General features: G+C 35.5%; 1 protein-coding gene across 3 annotated transcripts in view; it reads right to left on the bottom strand.

Moving 5' to 3' along the window:
• Window positions 1-9,480: 9,480 nt before the first annotated feature.
• FMN1 (formin 1) overlaps window positions 9,481-22,584 on the bottom strand; it is a 496,625-nt gene continuing 483,521 nt past the window's right edge. For all 3 annotated transcript variants that reach the window (XM_088167196.1, XM_088167197.1, XM_014891233.2), the window contains 2 exons: window positions 18,800-18,884; window positions 9,481-17,712 (listed from right to left, as the gene is read on the bottom strand). In XM_088167196.1, coding sequence (XP_088023322.1) covers window positions 17,668-17,712; window positions 18,800-18,884 — 130 coding nt within the window. In that variant the 3' untranslated portion in view covers window positions 9,481-17,667. The remainder of the gene's footprint in view (window positions 17,713-18,799; window positions 18,885-22,584) is intronic.

Below are 22,584 nucleotides of genomic sequence, written 5' to 3'. Positions count from 1 at the left end.
TAGACGTAAACCTACAGGTTTAGTTCCAATAGGTTTCCTGAAGGAGAACAACCAAGTGAAAAAACTTAGATCTTACTCACTCCAAATAACTCAAAGCTGCCCTAGAGATCACCTCATTAGGTACTGAAATACAACAGTCAATTTTGACAGAACATCCAAAATTTTTTCTGAGTTGTCCTTTTTACCTGGTGGTTTCAATGCACTAACCAAAGGGAAGAGCTGCATGATTTAAATTTTAAGGGAGTGAAAATTTAATGTGTATTTGTATTTAGCCAAGATACTGGTTCATATTTTAATAACCATCAGATTTTTTTAATCTTCTGAGACTGAAATCACAAATTCCCAGCAATGCACAAGTATCACAAAGAATCCTAGTGCAGATTTTTGATGCTACCTTGTAATGCATCTACATAAAAGCATCTGAAGCCTGTCTTCACTGCCTGCCTGGGAATGTAGCTGATGACATAAAGGTGCTCCTTCTCAATGTGTGGCTTCTGGCTGCCTGAATTCTTCCTTTAGCTTTCATGGGTCAGGGTGGAGGAGGACAGAAATTTTAAAAGTCACTTGCTCCCTTTCCTATTATTGTCTGAAAGTTTTGAAAATAAAATTCAGAATCCACTTTTTTTGAATAATCACGGAGTAAGATATGAGAAAGTCTATACTGGCGTAAAAAAAGATTATTTGGGATTGCATTAAAATTTCCCAAACTTCTAGGCTGTGATAAGCAATAATTCTTCCTTGCTGTGGGACAGATGTAGCTTGGGATGGATCAAATGGAAAAATTACACTGACTCGCAATAAAAGCTCTGCAAAGAAAATTTGAACTTTCTACATTTGCATTTCTTTTTTACAGAATGCCTTGTGGAAAAAAGTAACATTCCAGTTCATATTAAAAGAGAAAAACAGAACAAATGTTAAAAAACCTCTTTCTCGCTCCAGAATATTTGAGAGCTATATCTTACCTTACTGCCTAGTAATATCAATAAGGTTTCTGACAGTAAAGCAATTGGAAAGAATGAATGTGTAATTTACAGCTCATATGGGATAGAATACTCATATTCATTAATGATAATTTTATTGTATGGCATCACTACTGAGCACTGTTGAGATTTATGATTCATACAATGATGAATTTGCAGACAATGTTGTTTTTCTTTTAATTCAACTTTTGTAATTCAGCTTTTGAGGTGTAAGGACACATTACATTCTGTACTTAAGAGGAACTCTCAATCTTAGCTTTGTATTAGTGCATTGTTCTATACAGAGAATTAAAAAATCATGCTATATAGATGTAACATAAATGCATTTATCTCTCTAAAGAAAAGTGTAAAAGCCACGGTTTGCATTAGATATATTTAGAAGTCTGAAAAATGTATATTGAATAAGATTATACATAAAACTATTGGTCACTGTGCCAAGCTTCTTAATAACACAGTTTAAGAGTGATTAGTATGGGATAAAGTCAGCAATGACACTAGTTACAAGAGTAGTCATAAAGAATTTCTTTTTTTAAGAATGGGGACGGGGTTTTGTGTATTCAATTAAGTTTATTTCTAAACAATTATACTTAATGGATGAAGCCTTGCTGAACTTCTCTCTTTAGGATCTGAAGGACCTTGAATGTTCCTTTGAAAACAGATGTTCATGAAGAACATGATTTCCATTTTTGTTGTTAATTTGTTTCAACTTCAAGTGAATGAAGAGGCTAGAATTTGGGTGTTAAGTTAGATTTAGCAAATAAAAAGGAGAAAGAAAACTATGTGCACAATGGCAAGAACTTAGTGAATGGATCTAAATCCTATGGTAGGTAATTTGATCTAATTTTTGCAGAAAGGCAAATGCCAGATGTTTGCTCCACTTTGATCTTAATAACACTTTAGGCTGCAGACAATAAGATTGGTTTAAAATTTATTGTCTCTTTGATTTCTCCATTCTAATGCTTTTTAAATTCTTTACACAAGACAGATCTATATATAGGCAACTGGGGTGGCATCAGAAGCATTGTGTACTTAAGACATTCTTGAAAACCTCAGTATGGAACAGTGTTTGCTTTTTTATGCATCAAAACAAAGCCAGATTTTATACAAGCAACATTCAATTTTCATTTTATTATAATGTCTCTTTTTATTTTGCGTATGAAGTTCTGACTGTCGCATCTGTGGCACAGCTCCTTATATGCTTTTATCTTTCAATAACCTTATTAAAAGTCAAGACAATATATTAAATCAACATTAAGCAGCAGGAGTTGAAAGTTAAGCTAATCCATTCCTTTGCATTGGGAGTGTAATCTAAGTAGATCTCTAATTTCACCGTAGAGTTGCTTTTAGTGCTCTTTTTGTACAGTATGTGCTTTCTAAAAGGAGATCTGCTGCTGAAGGAACACTAGTGAAAGCTTCTGAGGAACCATAACATCCAAAAGGTGTCCAACTTGCCTCTGGTCTGGATCTCCAAGTTCAAGGAGAACATTGCTCTGTGAATGTGAGTTGAACTCATGTTAGAGCTGCTTTTAAAGTGGTCTCAGGTTTCCCACAGGGTATCTAGTATATTCACTACTACTAAGAATGGTGAAAAATGAGACTCAGAACAAAGAGTAGAGCAAGAGCAATGGTTAAAAGGAAATAGAAAACAAAACCACACTGAATGTCTTATCATGATTCTCTGCCATAGTTTGTACCCATCTATCCCTTAGATCCATGCATGAAGTCTCAACAATTGGTTTCACTCTGCTCAGCTCAGTAGTCTGAAATTTCACAAAGTCAGTCAGTTTTTCTCTGAAAGAAATTCTGAACTTTGTCTGGTGATGAAAATGCCATCGCTCAGCCAACTGAGAGAACAGCTACCCTGGCAGGTTTTCTTAAGCTGTCAGCATTGATGGACTTTCAGAAGTCAGCAGGCTCCCTACTCCTGTACAACTAAGTTTAGTTCTTGCAACAAAGTCCTATGTAAACTGAAAGAAAAATTCTTTCCTTCGGAATCAAATATTTTAGTTCATTCCCAGGGACAGAACATAGATGCACACAAAAAAAGTTCATCTCTTTCTATCACATAAGCATAAGTGAGAAGACTTGCAATTAACTCACCTCAAGAGAGAAGTTGGGTAAAACAAAAGACTCCTCCAATGAGAATGGTTCAAATACATCTTCATGACTTTTCTTCCTTACCATTGCTGTAACTACAAAGGAAAAAAGTCTTTATTTATCACTATTACATTGAAATACTGTTTGCATAATTCCAAGGAACATTTTGCCAGTCTTTTCCTTGACATGATATACCACCTGTGCCATTTGAGAAGGGGCGATTTGAAAAGACTGGACAAGTAAGTCACAAAACACAGGGAGGTTTTAATGGTATCTGATTTCAATGCAGAAGCACTGATTTCCTAACAGGACTCTGGTTTACTATAAAGGCATGATGTTATGAGACTCTGAAAATCTTCTGCAACACTGGCTTTTGTGCATCATAGCTGAAAAGTGTACAAATGCTACACAGTGAAATTTAATGGAAGACACACAAGGAAAGATTTTAGCTTAGACATTTATCTTTACCAACACATGGAACCACCTTGATCTGTTTTACTGTTGATGAAAAACGAAGGTAGTGTCTATTTCACAGGAGAGGATAGGAAGTAAGAGTCAGTGTGATGGATGGTGAAAAGAAACAGAGGGCAAGAGTGAAGAAATATGAGCGTCAGGTACTGATCTCAAAGATGAGGTCTAGTCTGCTGTCAGAATATGTCTAAATAGCTTATTAATAACAGGAGAGATGTATTGGCATTAGTGTGAAAGGAGGAGTATACTCATTTTGTACTGCATTGTCAGAAGTGAGCCATGTGCATAGAGTACAGTTTATATTTGTTAGCTATATATAGACTACACAAGTACAAATCAAGCACAGATCAACTCCTGTGAAAATATTCACTTACTTCAAGGCGTTTATCCAGCAGATAGCACAGCAACAATCTCTACCATCTCTAGCAAATATGTCAAATTTACTCACAGGGAGCATAGCTGTACTTCAGTGTGGCATAAAAATCCCAGAGAAGTTTTAACCTCATGAACTTGTTACAAGTAATAATTTAATTGCAAAATCTTGAAATTTATTTTTTTGATTAGTGTTAGTCAATGTGTAAAACAAACCTCACTTTCTCCCACAGGAAAAAATGAGGGTTACCAAGGAAATCTTCTTTTAATCTTCTGTAATGATTGTAAGTGCACCATTTTAGGATGATGTAATTTTGCCTCACCAGTTCTCTTCCCATGTAACCTGTCAATCCCAACAGCAGCTTGATTTCCATCTGGGCTGACATGCTGGGAAAAGGAAGACCAAAATCACTTGTTGAGGTGGCACTGAAGAGTTTATGCCAAGGGGAACCCATGGAAACTGGGGCACTTACATCTTATTCTTGCTGGCAAGGGATTGAATTAAGGGAAGCCTGCAATACCAGAAATACATCTGTGGGGCACCCTTGACAAGTTCAACAGCTTTCTGCTGGAATCTCTCCCTATAAATGTCAGTGCAATGAGCATCTCCTGGGAAGGAATGTGATTTATTATTTCATGCCAGATATTTTAATGATATTTAGGGAATGCTTCATTCAATGTTGCAGGTCTTGCTTGATTTAGGCACCCATGTTTAATCTCCAGTGACTTGCAATAAGTAAGTTTCTCTTTGACTTATTATTTCTTTTCCAAAGAAAATCAGTATTTGGCAATACTAATTAGTTTTGGTTCTGGAGTTTTCAGATGAAATAGCTACGGAAATAGCTTCTCCAATAACCTATGGATTGTGCCTCTAGGAATAAACTAACCAAAGGGTCTATTCAAGTGAAATGCTACAAAGGAGCTACAGACTGTAACCTTTCCTCAGGGCTCATTGTTGGTACAATCATGTGAGGTGTAAACCTAGAGTATTCATTCAGGTCAAAACTGCCTGGAAGTTGGGGTGGCAGCTTTAAATTTTCCAGCTTCAGCCTTAGTCTCTTCGTCTTTGCATAAAACCCTAACGTTAGAGCACAGCCTCAGGCAGGACTGGTTTTGTGCAGAGGACACAAATGCCCAGGCCTGTGTGTGGGGCTGTGTTCGAGTTCCATGAGGTAAGGCCAGGAGTGCACAGTGCCCTCTGAGCTGAGCTCAGATGTTACACCCCGAGGCACAGGTCAGCGTGTCCGTCATGCACACACGAGATCGTCTGCACCTCTCGGTTGGAGAGGGATGTTATTTTCTTAAGGAGCAGGATGTTATTCCTAGAGGTCTGCCCCTTGGTAGGGTCAAGAGTAATATTTTATGGTTAATGTTTATGATTAATTTTGGCTGTGGCCTTTCCTTTCGGAATTTGTGTGGTGTCAGTTCAGGTTGGTAAGGGGAAAGCTTGACAAGGTTAAGGCGTGAACCGTATACTCACTTTTCCTTCCAAAGCAAATACTACAACAACAATGCACATGGGAACCCAGCAACACATTCCTAAATCAAACCAGAAGATTCATACAGGGAACTAAAACAGTAGGGTCCAAGGGAGTGGGTTTTGCCTTTTTGTTTTTTTTAGTCCAAAGGATACATTTTCAGAAAGATGTCTTGGGAATTAGGTCAAAACAATCCCAGGAGCAAAAAGGGCATTTTGGCATCAGATTTCTTGTGCTCACATTACTTAAAAATTAATACTGCCTTCACCCCCATTTTCTCAAAAAGTAAGGTGACTGATTCTCAGCTGTTAAATGCTGTTTCAAGGAAAGAACACACATCTTGATGTGATCCAAGTTTACACTGATTCTTATCTTTGGAAAATATCCCAATCAACTTCCCAACTTTGAATAGGATCTTTAGATTCATATGCAACTTGTTCTATTTTTAAGTATGTAACTTGGAAACTGTTTTCCCTTCATGTTTTTTATTAATGTAATAGTTTCTCAACAGGCTTGCAAGTCGACTTGTTTTGATATTTTAGAAGACACTTAAGACCAAAAGAGATGGGAAATTTCTCTTGAAATGTCAAGGTGTTTTTATTGAAGACATAGCATAGAGTCTCATAGCTTGCCTTCTGTGGCAGTGTCAGCAAAGAGAGAGAAATGAGGAGAAAGAAGTATTGTGATATTATGAAAACCTCCAAAAAGATACTACTGTATGTAAGCAATAAAAACAACTTCAGAAGTGTGTGCATGAAGCAATCTCAGAAACCCATCTTGGATCTGCATAACCATTTTGGAGTGTTGGAATGTATCATCCAAGGGGTATGGTGGGGAAGATTATTATATGAGAGTTTCTGATGATGACTCTAAATCTGGAGGAGAGGACAAAATTCTGGCCTTGGCCTTGTCTCTTACTCATTCTTAGGAAATAATTTTTGATAATTTTTGATAATTTTTTAATTAGAGAATCCATCTCACATTGTGCTTTCCTTTAAAATTCTGAACAGTTTAAAAATATTTCAAATCTTTAATATCACTGAACTTCAGACACTAAGGGTAGCAATGTGATCTATAATTAAAACCCTATCACGAATGCCTAGGCTTTTCAGAACATTTGCAATGTGTCACTGCACTTCTCAAAGACAGGATTGCTATGGCTGCTATGAATCACATATAAAATGAGCACTGTCAGCCTTCATAAACACTTCAATGGAAATCAAAGATTCTCAAAGTAAAAAACAAAGGGGCATAACACACTTGTCTGATTCACAGTCAATCAACAGCCAAAAATACTGCTACAGATGCTGCAAGGGAGGCTGGCAAAGAAAATTTTAAAACATCATGATGTTTCCATTTTGGGGGTTAATAAAAGAAGCAAAAGAGAAAAAATATCAACCTCAGAATTTAAAAACGTTTCTTTTGACTCACAGACATGGCCCTTTGGAGCTTACTGCTCAGCTACTTATATATTTGTAGAATTCTCAATGGTTGATTTACACTATCTTGATTAGTTATGAATCATATAGTGGAGTTTTCTGCCTGACTCTGTGACTAATTGAATCTGAAATGAAAACTTGTAAGTACTAACATAAATACTTACAAGTATGACCAAAAATGTGGCTGAGGAATTTAGAGATCAAATACTGGAGCAATTTCAAATGGCTTAATCATTTCAGTCTTGGAATTTGCAGTTTGAATAAATCTTATTATTAGTAATGAACAAATATTGGAGCTGGATAAATGCACATGAATCTAGCAATGGTTTCTTAAACACGGAGGGAGAAAGAGGAAGAAAAATTTACAAAGAGGAAACAATGCAAAAGGGGAAAAAAGAAAGAAGTCTTAGAAGTCTTATAACACACTGTGACTGAAAATATTATTCCTCATTCACCCCTCACATTCTTTTTAAGAAGCTGCAGAGGGCTTTCATGAAGGCCCAGCATGCCTAAACAAGTTTCACTCAGAAAGAATAAGTTGTAAAAGTTAAATCACCATCATTTCTTTTGAGCCTGTCTTCAGCTGTGATCTGTGGAGCTTTAGTTTCTCTTTTCAAGGGTAGATAAAAAAGCACTGTAAGACCAAACTCGAAAACCTCTAACATTTCCCAAGTGTCTGGGAATTGCCTACATAAGAACAGCATTTCTTCAAGCATCAGCCTGTATATTAAATGACCTATATGCAACCCAGGAACTTCTGAAGCCCATACACCTGTTCATCCACCGTTGTACAGGAATGATTTGGCACGTTCATGAATGTGTCAAAAACTGTCTGCAGGAGGCAAAAAGCCCTAGAACAAATAGACACAATGAAATGTAACAGTTATATAGAAAGCAAAACCAAGACTTGCAAACTGTTTTCAACACTTATTTTGATCCTTACCAAAAACCTAGCATGCCTTTAAAGCCAGGTCTCCCATCTGGCTGGCTTTGAGGCTTGCACTTTTTTTGCATCTGGAATCCCTTGGTTTGTTGACTTACAGTAGTGACACTCTCAAGAGCAAGGTCTGCTTTGTTTGACCTACTGTATTCATCAATATTTGTATTGCTAATTTCATTATTTTGTAAAGGACCTTGGGATTTGTCTCATGAAAGAGGTTACACATAGAAATCCCCAGTCTGCTTTGATTAACGTTTTCTGACCAACACGTCTCAAATGCTCATTTGCTGTTAAATTATTTTAAAAACTACAGTTATCCAGCTTTTATGGTTGATTTTGCACTAATTGTCCTTTCTTGAACAATGCATGTACGAAAATTTCATTAGAGATTGCTGAAATAGAGACATTACATCCACGACTGGATCAATTTCTTTTGCTATATCAATAGCATAGCTTCTCAGAGATATATATGCACACATATTTTTTAAAGAATATACATATGCATATATATGTATCTCCGTATTTATACAAATTAATTTTAAAATTGCCTGCTTTTATTTCCATATTTTACACCTGTGTAAGTGGCTGTGATACTTACAGACATGAAACAATGCATCTTTGAAATAACCTAATTGTATAGATGTAATCTGCCTTTTAATTGGAGGCAGAAATTTGCTTTATAGTATTTTAAATCAGTGTATCACAAATTCTGTGTTTATGAAGTAACATTTTCAATAGCCCCAGAGCTGAAATAAATTAACAAAAAAAAAATTCTGCATCATAGAAAATAAGATTTATGTCTGATGAGAGCTTTGTGTTCAAACCATCGTCATCTGACATCGTGGCATACCAGGATTCCAAGCAGAAATGCCTATGAAGTCCATCTTTTCAGCAGCACACCATTTTTTTGTCTTAGAGGATCATGAAACTAGACAGTAAATAATACGAGAAGAAACAGAGACCAACTGTCTGTAAAGTGGAAATTGCTTTGCTCAGCTACTTTTAATTAAGATGATGCAACTAATTATACTCTTACTTAACTGTTCAGTGCCTGATATTTCTAACATGTTCATCATTATGTCATCTAGTGTGCCTTTATGGACTCAGAGAATGGTTTGGGTTGGAAGGGACCTTAAGATGATCTCATTCCAGCCCCCCTGCCCTGGGCAGGGACACGCTGCACTAGACCAGGTTGGTTGCAATTCATATGTACCCCCTTCTACAGAAAATTGACTGCAAACAGTTCTTCATATTTGGTTAATGTCTGCACATTGGTGATTTTTTGGAGGGGCAATATACCTTCAATTCATCTATGTAGGTGAAATCCTTGCTTAGATTCTTGTCTTCTCCAGTCTTTTCTGTGATGAGAAGTGCAGCTTTTCAATCCAAAATATATTGATCATGCCGCTGTAGATTTGCTGAGTTTCTACACTCTCTCTTTTAACGTGTTGTGATTTTCAAGGTCCGTCATAGAAAATATTTGCCCGTAATCTCTCTTAACATGATCACTCCAACCTCTGCTTGGCTAAGGATAACGATTTTCAAACAAATACATGAATAATGTTTCCAGAAACATCTAAAACCAAATCACAGTTTTCTGGTTTTAAATTTATGTGATGTGTGATGCAAAAATCCCGCTCAAAACTACATAAAATGTAATATATTTTGCATACAAAAAAAGACAATTGAAAAATTATCAAAAATACTGAGGAGGAAAATATTGTCTTTTATTTATAGTCAATGTCTCTTTAAGAATTTAGTTTAAAAATAAATACTCCATCCCACTACAATAACTTTTACAAAGTCAATCATAGCACATCATGGCTTTTGAGAAAATTATAGTAGAAACACACACACACACGCACACACACACACACACACACAATTACAACATGGAAGGGGGAAAAAGCACCTGAATCTATTTAACTTATTGTTTTAAGACATTTATAACATATTTAATCAAGAACTATTCAAAGGAGTTTAATTCTGAAAACAAAAAACCCTAAACCATATTAATATTCCATTATTTTTGCTTTACATTTGTAAAATGATAAATGCAAAGTTGATTTCAGTTCAAAGGACAGCAAATATATAATTGCTGAGTGTATTTGCAATCATTCAAGCAAAGCTATAATCTTATTAAAGCAAATCCCATATGGACATCAGAGACCTAAATGCTGTTATGTCTGTGAAACTTGCTAGGTACACATAGAATATTAATAGCATTGCAAGAGAATTTACCATTTTGCTACATCTTCAAAGAGAAGTTAAGCAGCCAAAGAGGCCTCTCTTTTGATGATTTTTCATCATATGGAGAGAAGAGAGGGAAGCATACCAACAACAATAATGTTCAACAGTGCAAATATTTAACTCAATATGATTGGAAAGGAAAAAAAAACCAAAATAGCTTCATTTGAAGGTTGAAAATCATACAATAATCCTACTAAAAACACTTTCCAGTGGTCAGGTCTTGATTTTTTACATAATATTATTTCTCCATTTTTGCTTCCTGTGACTTCCAAATCTGGAAAAGCTTTTAGTACAGAGAACAATAGCTAAGTACAATGGCAGGGGAAACTATTGTTCTTGAGGCTGATATACCTCCCACCAAAAAAAGTCATTATACATATATATTTCTTAAAATATATAGTTCTGTTATTACTGGGGAACATTCAGTCAGTCATCATCTGGGCATTCACAGCTTTGCACAGAAAGCACCTACAAGAAACAGTGCTTTTATCAACTCTGTGCAAAGTCCTTATCCAGTCCCATCTGATAGGGAGCATGAGCTCTTCCTTTGCAACAGGTATCACTGGTTTCAAAACCAATGGAATATGACAAGCACATTTAATTTGACATAGCTTTTCTGAACTTGATCCCTAAAAATCTGTTAAATTTCTCTCTCAAGTCTTTCCCTTTTCCGAGTTATATGGAGATGAAAGTGTTTTGTTCAGGCTACATGCCTGATGAGCATACACAGATTATTTCACTTGACTACTGTAGCACTCAAGCCCCCTTAGAAACTTGTCCAAGAAAAGCCAGCTTGATTGTCTGATATAATATAATCTTTTAATTAAACAAAGCCCAAACAAACCCAACCAAACACTTGACTTCAAAAGAAAATCCACATGGAAGATATAATGAGGTTTATATTGTTGTTTACATGGCACTACCACATTTTCATTCTCTACAGCCTTTACAGTCCCTCTAAAACACACGGGACTGTAACACAAAATAAAAAAATTAATAGAATAAGAAAAAAGTTTTTTTGTAGAATGAAATCAGTTTTATTTATTCATCTTCCTGTCAGATATGAAAGAAGTCTAGAATAGAACTGTGAGCTTGTTCTGCTTTGACTAGTTACAAAATGGTATCCTCTCATGTAAAATCTAGAAGATACCCACACCACAAAAACCCCCCATCCTAATAGTTACAAAAAAAGAATTATAAGAAGAAGAACATGGCTTTTATCCGGTTTATAGTGATTAGCAGCTATTGGCAATACATCCCCAAAACTACTTTACAACTAAGAAATATCAGGTGCTATGCTATGTTAATATGCTGATTAATGATGCTCCATGCTGTAGGAAATAGTGCTATAATTTTAGACTGCTACCCAGTTTCTGCAGTTTCTATAACATACTGTTTATGGATAGCTGCTCAGGATGAGCGTTTGTTCAAGGATAATGGAATGTATTTACAGCATGCCAAATGAGACAGTAAAAGTACTGAACTACAAGCTTGGCCCCTCTGGGGGAAGTCAGAAAGAAAGTGTACTATTTAAAGTACTCAAATGCATAATTCAGAGATCGAAAAATCATCTTGTGGAAGATTAAAAAAAAATTAAAGAAACATTATCAACCAGTGAACAGATGTAACAGGTCTTCTTTCTACAGTCACTTTAACTTCTATAAGCATGCCATTTGTCACTACCAATATAATACATAAATCTCAACCTGCCAGTACTCTTCAGGTCTTTGAGCTCACCAAATACATTATGGTTCAATGTCCATCACAAAAACATCCTAACATTCTTTGTACTATTTTGTGCCACAGTTAACTTCTAATTGCAGTGAAGACTACTGTTATCACTGACAACAGAATTTGGCCCCATCATTTGGCCCTATGATACAAGTACTAGTTTATTATTAAGAGAGGCTGAGAAGGCAGATGTCATAGCAGCTAAACTCATCTTACCTCTAGGAAAATATGAATGTTCCTGCCAGGGCAACACTAGGAAACCTGAAATACAGCTGTCTGTCAGGACTCTGATGACAGATTGCTCTTTCAAGAGTTTTTGTAGTCAATATTATACTATTCAGAGTACAAAAAAAGAAATAAAAGAGTAAGATAAGTGATTCTGTTCATATCAAATAATCATATGACCAGTAATAGGCACAGAATGATGTTCATATACATGAATGCAGCATTTCTGAAATCTGTAGAACCTAATGAGCGGACACGTACAACTCTACAAAACTTTTGTTATTTTGGAAGAGTCCTCTAGCTTTCACCTTAATCTGGAAATATAGATATGATCTCTTTCCCTTTTGAAAATCAGCCACTGACATTATTTTCCAGTCTCCCTTCCAGGAGTCCGTGGGGCAATCTATGGGAATTCTGCAGTGTAACTCCTGACAAACAGCTGAAGGTTGCAAAATTTCTGAAGATAGTACCGTTTAGGTGTACCACATTTTCAGCAAGTGGGAAAAAAAATTAGTAATGTTGTTAGGAATATTTTTAGATAGAGAAAATTGTTTAAATAACCACATGTTGCAGGCATTTTGAAAAAGTTTCCAAACGCAAGCATTTTTGAAGTTGCTTGCATAACTTCTGAGCTTTAGATCTCTAAAATAGTTTTATGTTTTTTCTTATGGTTTATACTCTATTGAGCAGTGGAAATGTTTGGTAATGGTATTAGCAGGTCATATCTAATAATTCACTAAAAGGAGAGATAGTTATTTAAATCTGGCACCACGCTAGCTGTACCCAAGGTAGTCTCTTGCATATGCTCAAACCTTTGACTACTAAGGAACTAGAGTTTCTATGATTCTGGGGTTTCTCACTGTGTAATCCAAAATGCCAGTTTTCTCAGACCTAGCTTGGGAATCTCCAAAACAGTGTTGAATTTCAGAGCATATAAATTTGCTACCTTAATACCATAAGATGCATCTAACAAATATTAATTATTAATAATGTAAAATATAAATATTTATAATTTGACAGTGGTGTCCTGCATGATGCTGTTCTTCACCACACTGTTTGCAGTACTTTAATTTCAAAATAACAACGAAGAGTCTTCCATCTTAGACAAGAATATTTTGTTACTGGTAAGCAAAATATTTTATTAGGTCTTTTACATATTTATTATTATATTTTTCTGTCTAGAGGAACTATTGGAACAGGTGAATCAATGGATAGGGGATGTCACTTAGCTATATTTGAACTGAGCCCAACAAGCTGTATTTGACCACACAGAACTTTCAGAAAAATGTTCCATCCTGATCTGGAAACATCACAAAACGGAGAAACCACAACTGTCTTTGCTGACTTCTTCCAGTGGTTATCAGCCTCATTACTAATAGTTCATTGCTAATTTTATCTGATTTTTATACGGTTTTATTACATTTTTCTTTGGTGCTGCAAGGAAACGTGTAGTAGCTCCTGGTATTTTTCTCTCTTTGAAGCGGCTTATTGGCTATAATCAAGTTCAACTTTCTTTTAAAATTTTCTTTATATTTATGTGCAAATACATAGGCTTACCTTCAAATGAAGAATGCCAAAGAGAACTCTCCAGACTGGAAATCCTGAAATTCTCTAACTGGCTTTAATAAATTCCAAAAGTGTTAAAGAAAAAAAAAAAAAGAAAAAAAGAAAATAAAAGATCCATATCAATACTGAACAAGACTGAGACAAGGCCAAGAATGAGCAAAAACTAGGCGAACATGATTTTCTGAAATTGCACGCTCAGATGGGTGCCTAGGCACAGATTAAGGAGATGAATATTTCTAAACTGTATAATGTTTCTGAAATTCCATATCCACACTATCCATATTAAGGCATCCATTTTTAAGATACTGACTTGAAACAATGAAGAAATAGTATTACTAAATAAGTATTACAAAGTCTTCTACTGCCCCATGTTTCAGCTGGGAAAAATGTTTAGATCTAAGAGAGGAATTGCTATCAATTTACTGGAAAATAAGGGCAATAAGAACCCTGTACATCACATGGAAAACAAAGTATTTTATTCATGTTTAATGCAGAGAAAAAATAGACTGGTCAGAGATACCCTGGGTGTTTATATCTGGTTGGAGAAGATATCCTCAGCAACTCAGAAACGTTGAAAACTTACAAAAAATGCATCCTTCCTACAAGTGTTTAAGATGATCAATTATTTTTTCTTTCTGCTTACTGAATATTCCACCCCTTGTACTTTAATTTTCTATATATACAGAAACTGAAGATCACGGTTTCTGTTTTGATGCAAAAAATTCTAAATTAAATATAAAAGTCTTATATTCAATCTATACATTTACAACCCTATGATAAAACACAAGGCAAAACAATTGCATGGGTTAGTGATGGCAAAACACCTGGGTAGTTTTCATAGTTTAGTAAAAACATAATGAAAAAATAATTTATATTGTCAGATCTCAAAGATACTAAAAGGTCTTCTATTTTAAAATCAACAAGTGGAAATGTTGCAAATAATGTAAAGAGCACTTCTCAATTATATACTCATCTGCACTGAATTCTTTCTAATACTTCGATCATAAATCAGTACTGTATATTATTATTGTGGGCAATAAGCACCTAATGAGTAACATGGGTTTTATTAGTGCTTTGCTTTACAGTCTTTGAGAAGCTTGGCAGTAACAAAAGAAATGAAAACAAAACAAAACAGAAAATCCCCCCTCTTAAACCACATCTACTTCACAGTCACAGAAGTGACTTCTGTGAAGTGTTGAGGTATTTTAAGTTAGTGGACCAGAAAATTATAACTGTTTAGCTACTGCTGCTGGGCTTAATTGAGTCCACTCTTTTACTTCCTTGACAGCATTGCAGACAGGTACTGGAGACTTCTGTTCCATTCTATCTTTGTAGTTTCTTTCTTTATTCCTTCTGTCCTTTTATTCTCCCCAAATTAGGAAGCTCAAGGTAAAATGAGGCATCAAACTAAAGCTTAAAGCTTAAAACATAATGTTTGGTGACACTTGGTGACACCAAATATGAGTGCTGGTTGATGCATATTTGTTATGCCTGAAGTGCCTAAATATTTAACAAGTAAAGAGCTTATGTAGACATATCTGTAAATATATCCTCTCCAATACACAATTTCAGTTAAAGCCAGCAGGTGTACCATTGTGTCTTCAGTCACTGTCTGAAGACACTTACAGATATCACTAGGGGGGGAAAGTGTGATATTTAGCTGATGAATTCCATCCAGGAGTCTTGAAGTCTCGATTAAGAGAATGAATCAAATAATCTAGGTGAATTCATTTAAAAATAGTTTAGTAGTAGAGGATTTAAGTTATGGGTGAAGCTGGAATCAGAAACTGACTGGAGAGGAAAATCAATACAATTGAAAATTAGGAAGAAACAAGGCCTATGGTATATAAGTTTTTGAATCTTCTAAAAAATAGCCTTAATTCTCAAAGCCTTGGCAAATTGTTAATCTGATAAAATAATTATAAATCTGATCAAGAAATGCTTTAAATGAATAATTTTAATTTTAATCCCTTTTTATATACATTTTTCAACATTTCAAAATTAAGTCAATTTGAACTGAAAAATTAAAATTCACATTTAGAAATTTTGAAACAGGATATTTCAATAAGTTAAAACCCTTTTTCCACAATATACTTCTAATGGGAATTTTCAAGACTATCCATTTTCACAAACAGTGCTGCTCTTGTTGAATAATACTTCAAGTAATACATTTCATTGAAAAACTCTCAATCAGGGCAAATGGCAATATACACTACCTTCATGATAGATAGAAAACTATACAAAAAATAAACACTGTTTGCTTAAACACTCACCAGAATTGCCTTGCTTGCTATTGTTCTTTGGCTTTTATAGGCATTATTGCTCCTCTTATTTATCACTAATAATATAGGAAAGAAATATTCTTCACCTAGTTAGTGGAAGACAGAAAACTTAAATCTTTGGAATTTTTTTTTCTCTGCAATGGGACTAGTCAAACTACAAATCAGATCATTTTTGCTGGCATATTGTTGACTGCTTTCATAAGAATTATGCTTATACACACCTTGAGTATATCTGTAGCAGGTAAAAAGTCCCAAACATACAACAGACTCTTGAGTCCTTTGTTTTTATTTATCCAGGAATGAGAGAGATACTAATTTAAGAAACCTGCACTGAAATCCTAAGTTAATTTATGAATGGGTCTCCACAACTGCTATTTTCCTTAATATAAATGTACACTGCTAGGGATGACTTCACCTAGGTCTCATCTCAGTCCCTCTATCGAATTTGCTGTATGATAACTGATGTCTGTCTCATGTATATTCTTTCCAGTTTCAAAGCAAAGGACTAATGCTTTTCCCCTACTAGCTTTTTGCACCTTTTTGCTTCACCTAATTTCTCTTTGTAAAAAACTTCATAAACCATTATCATAAAGTCAGTTTCTCTCTTGCAGACAGCAAGCAGAATCGCTTTTCTGTTTTACCTTAAATTAACTTCTGCTTCAAGATTTCTCCTCCTAAGAATCCAAATCCTTGAAATGCAGTAAAAATCTTCAAGTAATGGTGGATATTCAGTAGGGTTATTTTCAGGCTCTGCCACGTTATGGCAATGGTTATAATGTTACAGGAGGACAGCAAGACCCTGTTATTTCTTTCTGAAGTTTACATTATGTATCTATCTATATATATTAAAAATATATAAACACATAGGTATGCTGGACATATTCTTCATACAAATATAGGGGGACAAGAGCAGTCTGCATAATGTATTTTAGGGTGAGATATTTGCTGTTAAAAAGAAAGCTTTCAGTGGAATTAAAAGTCAAATATTTAATGGCAAACGCATAACGTCATGGAGAGATATTATTGTATCTTAATGAATAATGACCTATAAACTCATCACTTTATGGAATTGGTATTTGCAATATATGCTGAAATAAAAATACATATTTTATCATTTTTTGTTTTGAAGCTCAAAGTTTAGGAAATGCTAGATTAAAACCATAAAAATAATGAATCAGTTATGCCATCAATCATAAAACTAAAGAATTTGAAAATTCCTTTTTATGTGCAAAATATTACTCCCATTTTGACAAATGGCATAAGCTGAAGCTTCTATAAAAATATAGTAAAATACAGCATGACTCTATAATTATATTTAATCAGTTTTAGAAAGATGCATCCAATACTTAAGACATTGTAAAATTATTTAGAATCAGTCAATTTTACCTCAGTTACTGCTGAATAAAAAGTATGATGCAATAGACCTTTGTGAACTGAATGGCATATTTGCTCTGATCTACATAAAGCCCTGTAAATAACCTACAGGTTGTTAGTCATTACTTAACTCACCATCCAAAATGCTTATTTTAGCTCTTCCATATTAATCCATTATGAACAGAAGATTTTAATTAACCATTAGCAACAAGATGCATTTTAAGCAATGTGAGGAAGAGTTGCAGAAAAAAAACTTGACTTCCCATGTAAAAACCTTCTTAGAATTCCCTCCACTGAACATACAAACCCCTCTGAAAGAACTCAAAAGTCTTTAATGGATTGTCTTGGGACAGATCAGAAAAGCAGAATTCAGTATCTAACATAAGGTGCTTCCTGGGCCATCAGTGTAGTAAAGCATCAGGCAAGGTATGAAACCACTCCATCGTTTTCATTCATCTTCTTTCAGTTGGCAGTCACACTGGCTTCCTTCTGACGTAGTCTTTCTTTCTGTTAAAGAAAAAAAAGAAAAAAAGGTGTTTTATTATAATTCTTGTTTATAATTTTCCATCTCCTCTCAAGTTCCCATGAGCATTTGGTCTAGAAGACGGAGAAATAAGTCACACTTCCAGTTTTCTTTAATTAAAAAATGCTTGGAGCACTCAAAAAAGGTTTAAAATTTTAAAACACATTATTTACCGTGGAAAAGCTGAGTTTGCTTTTGCTACATACTTGTCAAATACTGTGTACCTTTAAAAATACACATCTGTGAAGACAAGTGCAGCTAGAGAAAACCAGATACATTTGAAATTCATGTGACTCTAATACCTTCTCATGTCTGGAATGGTTTCTGCTGACATAAAGGCTCTAATTTAGCATTAGCTAGATGATCTTGCTTAATGACCTCTTCTCAGGCGAGTGTAGTCATTCATGTCTCTGCTGCCTGATCTGAAACTGATATGCTCTGCTGGGAATGGAAATAATACCCTGATTCCTTCATGTACATTTCATTCCCTTGGTCTCTTGCCTTCTAGAGTTTGAGAAATGCTTGTCTAACCTATGTGCCTTGCACACAGACAAAAAAAGAATTTGTATACAATGCAAATTGTTAGACTTCTTACTGTGTTGTATTGAAAACACTGGCGTATAACAAGGAATAAAATGGGGATTTAATCCCTTCTACCACTGTTCCACAAAGAAAACAGGTTTTGAAAAACCAGGTTTTTAAGATTTTGAGAAAACCAGACACTCCAGCCATTGGACAAATGTATGTGGTGAGCTTCAATGCATTTTGAAGCATGGAAGAAAATACAAGCGACTCCAGTGGACGGGAAGAAGAAACCACAAAAGCAGCTCTTTTTGTTATCTAAAATAGCAGAGCCATGCTTAGGCACAACTGAACTAAATGTTAAACATAACTCTTGACTACCATAGGGCATAAGCTTTAACATTTCTCCTTGGTAAGAAAATTACTCTACTGCATTCGAACTAAAAATACTATGCTCTCCAACAGCAGCAGAAACCAGCCATCATTCTGAATGACAAGAATGGTGTCACAAAACCCCTTTGGAATGTCATACTGAAAACCAGATCATACCAGGCTAGCTGTAGGATTGATTTTCTTCGTTTCAACTTTCTTCTCTGCAGTCAACTTGCTCACTGATTGCTGAGCCACTTTAATTCTGAAACAGAAAAAGCATCATTAGATTTGATGAAATGAAAGGTGTTCTGGTTCTGCTGGTATATACTTTGTAAGATGCCTCACCAGTCACTTTTTTTGAGATGCATTAGCCCAACAAACTGCTATTTCTATTTAAAGGCACTTAATAAACTAGGAAAAGTAGATCAAAGCACATTTTCAATTGGAGAAAATCAAAAGCAAAAGGACAGCCTGTCTGTATTGCTCCCTGAAAATCTCATTGGGGAAATAATTTCTCTGTTCTTGCAGGATCTGGATTTTATGGAGTATCTTTCTCACCTAAAAAGCTGTGCTATCAAGGCAAAAAAATCCTCCTCTGAAAAAAAAAGAGCTAGCTGGCTTTATCTGTCGTACACATAGATTATGGTATTTTATCAGCCATTTGCCAGGCTACACATTATACTTCCTCTGAAAACCTTGAAATGAAAGCATCTGACAGTTTTTTGTTAATGTTTTCTGTGTTGCTTTAGATGGAATTGACTGACCAGCCTCACTAATGTGGCAATAGGAGGTACAAGAGGTTTTTGTCTCAGGGTTGTTCAAGCTGTCTTGTGCACAGCTACAGACTAGTCTGCCAAAAGTACTGTAGAGATAAGGGGAAAGAAGGACACATCTGATTCCTCTGCCTCTTGCCTTTTGCTCTCAGGGTCTTCCATAAAAGAACCCTTCTTTTTCTGGGCATTTAACAAGAACCCAATGAGGAGTTTAAACAGGAGGAAAAGGAGAAACAGAATTAAAGACTCTCCTTGTACTTACAAGAAAGTGCTTAGGAAATTATGTGCTAAACATTGATAAAACGGAAAGCAAATTCTTGGCCCTCCTAATAGAGGACCTGCCCAGTGCTAAGTGCCTCTATAATACTGATGGTACATACAGCTACTTCATAATTCTATATGCAAAATTCAAAAGGAAGGAGGTTGGGAGTGAATTTCTACAAGTAAGAAGAATTCAGCAAATCAATTTTCAGTAATTTTACTGAAAGTCAGTCTTTCACTAGAAGCAACACATTTCTTGGCACTCTTGGACTGAAAAATTCTACTTTCTTCTCCTATTTAACTTTTCCACTGGCAGAAATAATTGCTACGGCCAGTCAAAAAGTATTTTAAATACCATGTCCAGTTCAAACCACTTTTGACACACTAAATTTTTGAGGAATTTTGGAAGAAAAGCAAAATGGAAAGTGGATTATAGCTGCAATTACTGATGTGTATTTCCTTGCTGTAACACTAGCAGCAAGCTGGATTCTTTTTAAAATACAGAATACATTCATAAGTTTATTACTGTCTTTATCACTGCTGGAAACAAAAAATTTCTTCTCTACATATTTTTAGAAGGATCTGGATAGTTTTAGAAGGAACTGGATAATTCCTGGTGGTCTCACTTTCCAGCACTCAAGAAAAGAACAGGAAACAGTTACACTACTTTCAACTGAACTTATTTTCAACAGTGTTCAGCTACAGCATTGATTCAAGCTGTTACTACACCTTCAAATACACCCATATGAAATTATTATTCTGTACATTTTTAAACTACAGCTGGTTCATTTTTAGAACTTAATTAGTGTTCCCTATTTGTACATGTAAACAACCACGTGACAACACACCATTCCATCTTTTTATTTTTGTTAATCTGCACAGTTTACTTCTTAATGCTGGATGACTGCACCCACTGGACAGCATGCTATTCCTCACAGCTACAATGTTTATGCAAAGATGATGATGGATTTCAAGACAGTCTTCAGGCTCAGCAGAATCACACCAAGTGACCAGCTTCTAAACTCTTCCCTATTTTGAGCACATTTCCTATTTGACCACATTCTCTTTGGTCCTAGAAGTGTTTTCAAATAGTTTTTAAATGTCTGGAGTCTACACTTTCATCCAAAGGGAGAATTACAGGGATTACAAACTTTTAGACTTAAAAAGAAAATGTCACTGACCTAGCTCTGTGTATTTTATGGTGTATTTTCACTGTTTCACTGTTTCAAGGAAACCTGGATTTTTAAAAATAAAATGAAAGATGGGGACAAACTTTAAGCAGGGCCTGTTGCAAAAGGAAAAGGCGTAATGGTTTTAAATTGAAAAGGCAATTTAGATTAGGCATAAGGAAGAAAGTTTTTACAATGAGGTTGCTGAAACAGAATCAAGCCCTGAGATGGAGGGCCACAATTTACAGCTCACAGTGACAAGGGCAGTTTTGGACAGAGAGCACTGGAGAGGACAAAGAGACCAGAAGGGATGATAGAGGAGCTGAACCACAACACAAGAGACAAAGGTGACTGCACACTGGAACAGGCTGTCCAGAGAGGCTGTGGAATCTCCCTCACTAGAAATACTCAAGAACTGTCTGGATGCAATCTTGTGCCATGTGCTCCAGGATGACCCTGCTTGAGCAGGGAGGCTGGACCAGGTTCCACTGGGGTCCCTTCCAACCTGACCAATGGGCTAACTCAGCAAGCCATCACAAGCCCAAAACATTATGGAATGCAGGTCACTTAAGCCTTCAAATCTGATGAGCTGCAACATGGATGTGTTCAAAAGAAAATTTATTCTCCTTCAACTGTGATCAAAAGAAGTCAATACACCATAATTAATAAAGAAGATGTGTCAAATGGAGCAGTACTGCACATTAGCACACAATATGGAAAATATTAAATTAAATTAACAAAACTATGTATTTTTAAATATGAGAACCACGACTCCAATACTGCATATGTATCATTACAATAATCAATGGGAATGTAACTGGCTTTTTCCTATCTCTATGTGGCAGGTGGTGTCTTCCCCTGTAAATTGCATAAAAGCCAAGTCTCTCAAATCAAAAGTTATTAGTGAAAAATAAAGACATTATTTTTATTCAAAATTATTTTTATTTTGTACCTTGGGATGGAGAAACCTAATCTAAACATAAGCCTGTTTAGATTTCCTTTGTAAAAAAATTTCCTTTGTAAGCTAGGAAAATACATTTTTCCCTTACAGGAAATTATATTACCAAGCCAGGGACTAACTAGATAAACTGATTATCATTTTCACCTCTGCTTTCCACTCAAGTCAGACAGAAGGCAGTGTGAACTGGCTCACTCCACCCTCGGAAGTTCCCCAGTTAGGAAAAGCAGAATCCCATGTAAACGAAGCAATTCACAAACTCATGTTCTGGCTCTGTTATTGTGCGACAACAGAGACTAAATTATCTGGTTCTCTCTCAGCTCCTCAGTAATCTGGAAAATCCATCATTTTCGCTTCTACAGCTCCTTTCATGCAGCTGGTGGGTTATGTGGATAGCTGTGGGTTAGGAAATAGCTTGGAATGACAGTTCTGTGTCACCTGAGCTTCCCATGACTAGAACTTTAAACTTTTCCCATAAAACTTTGGCATAAGGAAATGTGCAAAAAAATTTCAGATATGGGTAGAAATGAACAAGTGGAGGTAGCTACAGTTAACATCAACTGTTCAATCTAGAGCCAATCTGCATACCCAGTCCAGATCCTTAACACAGCTGAACAGTGACTTCCCTTCAGACTATGAAAAATCCCCAGAACTCAAATTCCTTTCATGTGTTAAATGCCTTTCTCCTCTCAGTCCTATTTCTGTATGCAGCTCATAAACTAAACCTCAAGTCCTGTTACCCAAAAAATATAACAGGTTAGATTTCAGTATCAAAATTTTAGAAAACAGATGTTTGTGTAT

This window comes from Sturnus vulgaris, chromosome 6, assembly GCF_052056855.1.
Source record: "Sturnus vulgaris isolate bStuVul1 chromosome 6, bStuVul1.hap1, whole genome shotgun sequence".
In the NCBI taxonomy this organism is placed as follows: domain Eukaryota; kingdom Metazoa; phylum Chordata; class Aves; order Passeriformes; family Sturnidae; genus Sturnus; species Sturnus vulgaris.
Note: the sequence above shows the minus strand (reverse complement) of the source record. Positions and strands in the feature narration are given on the sequence as shown.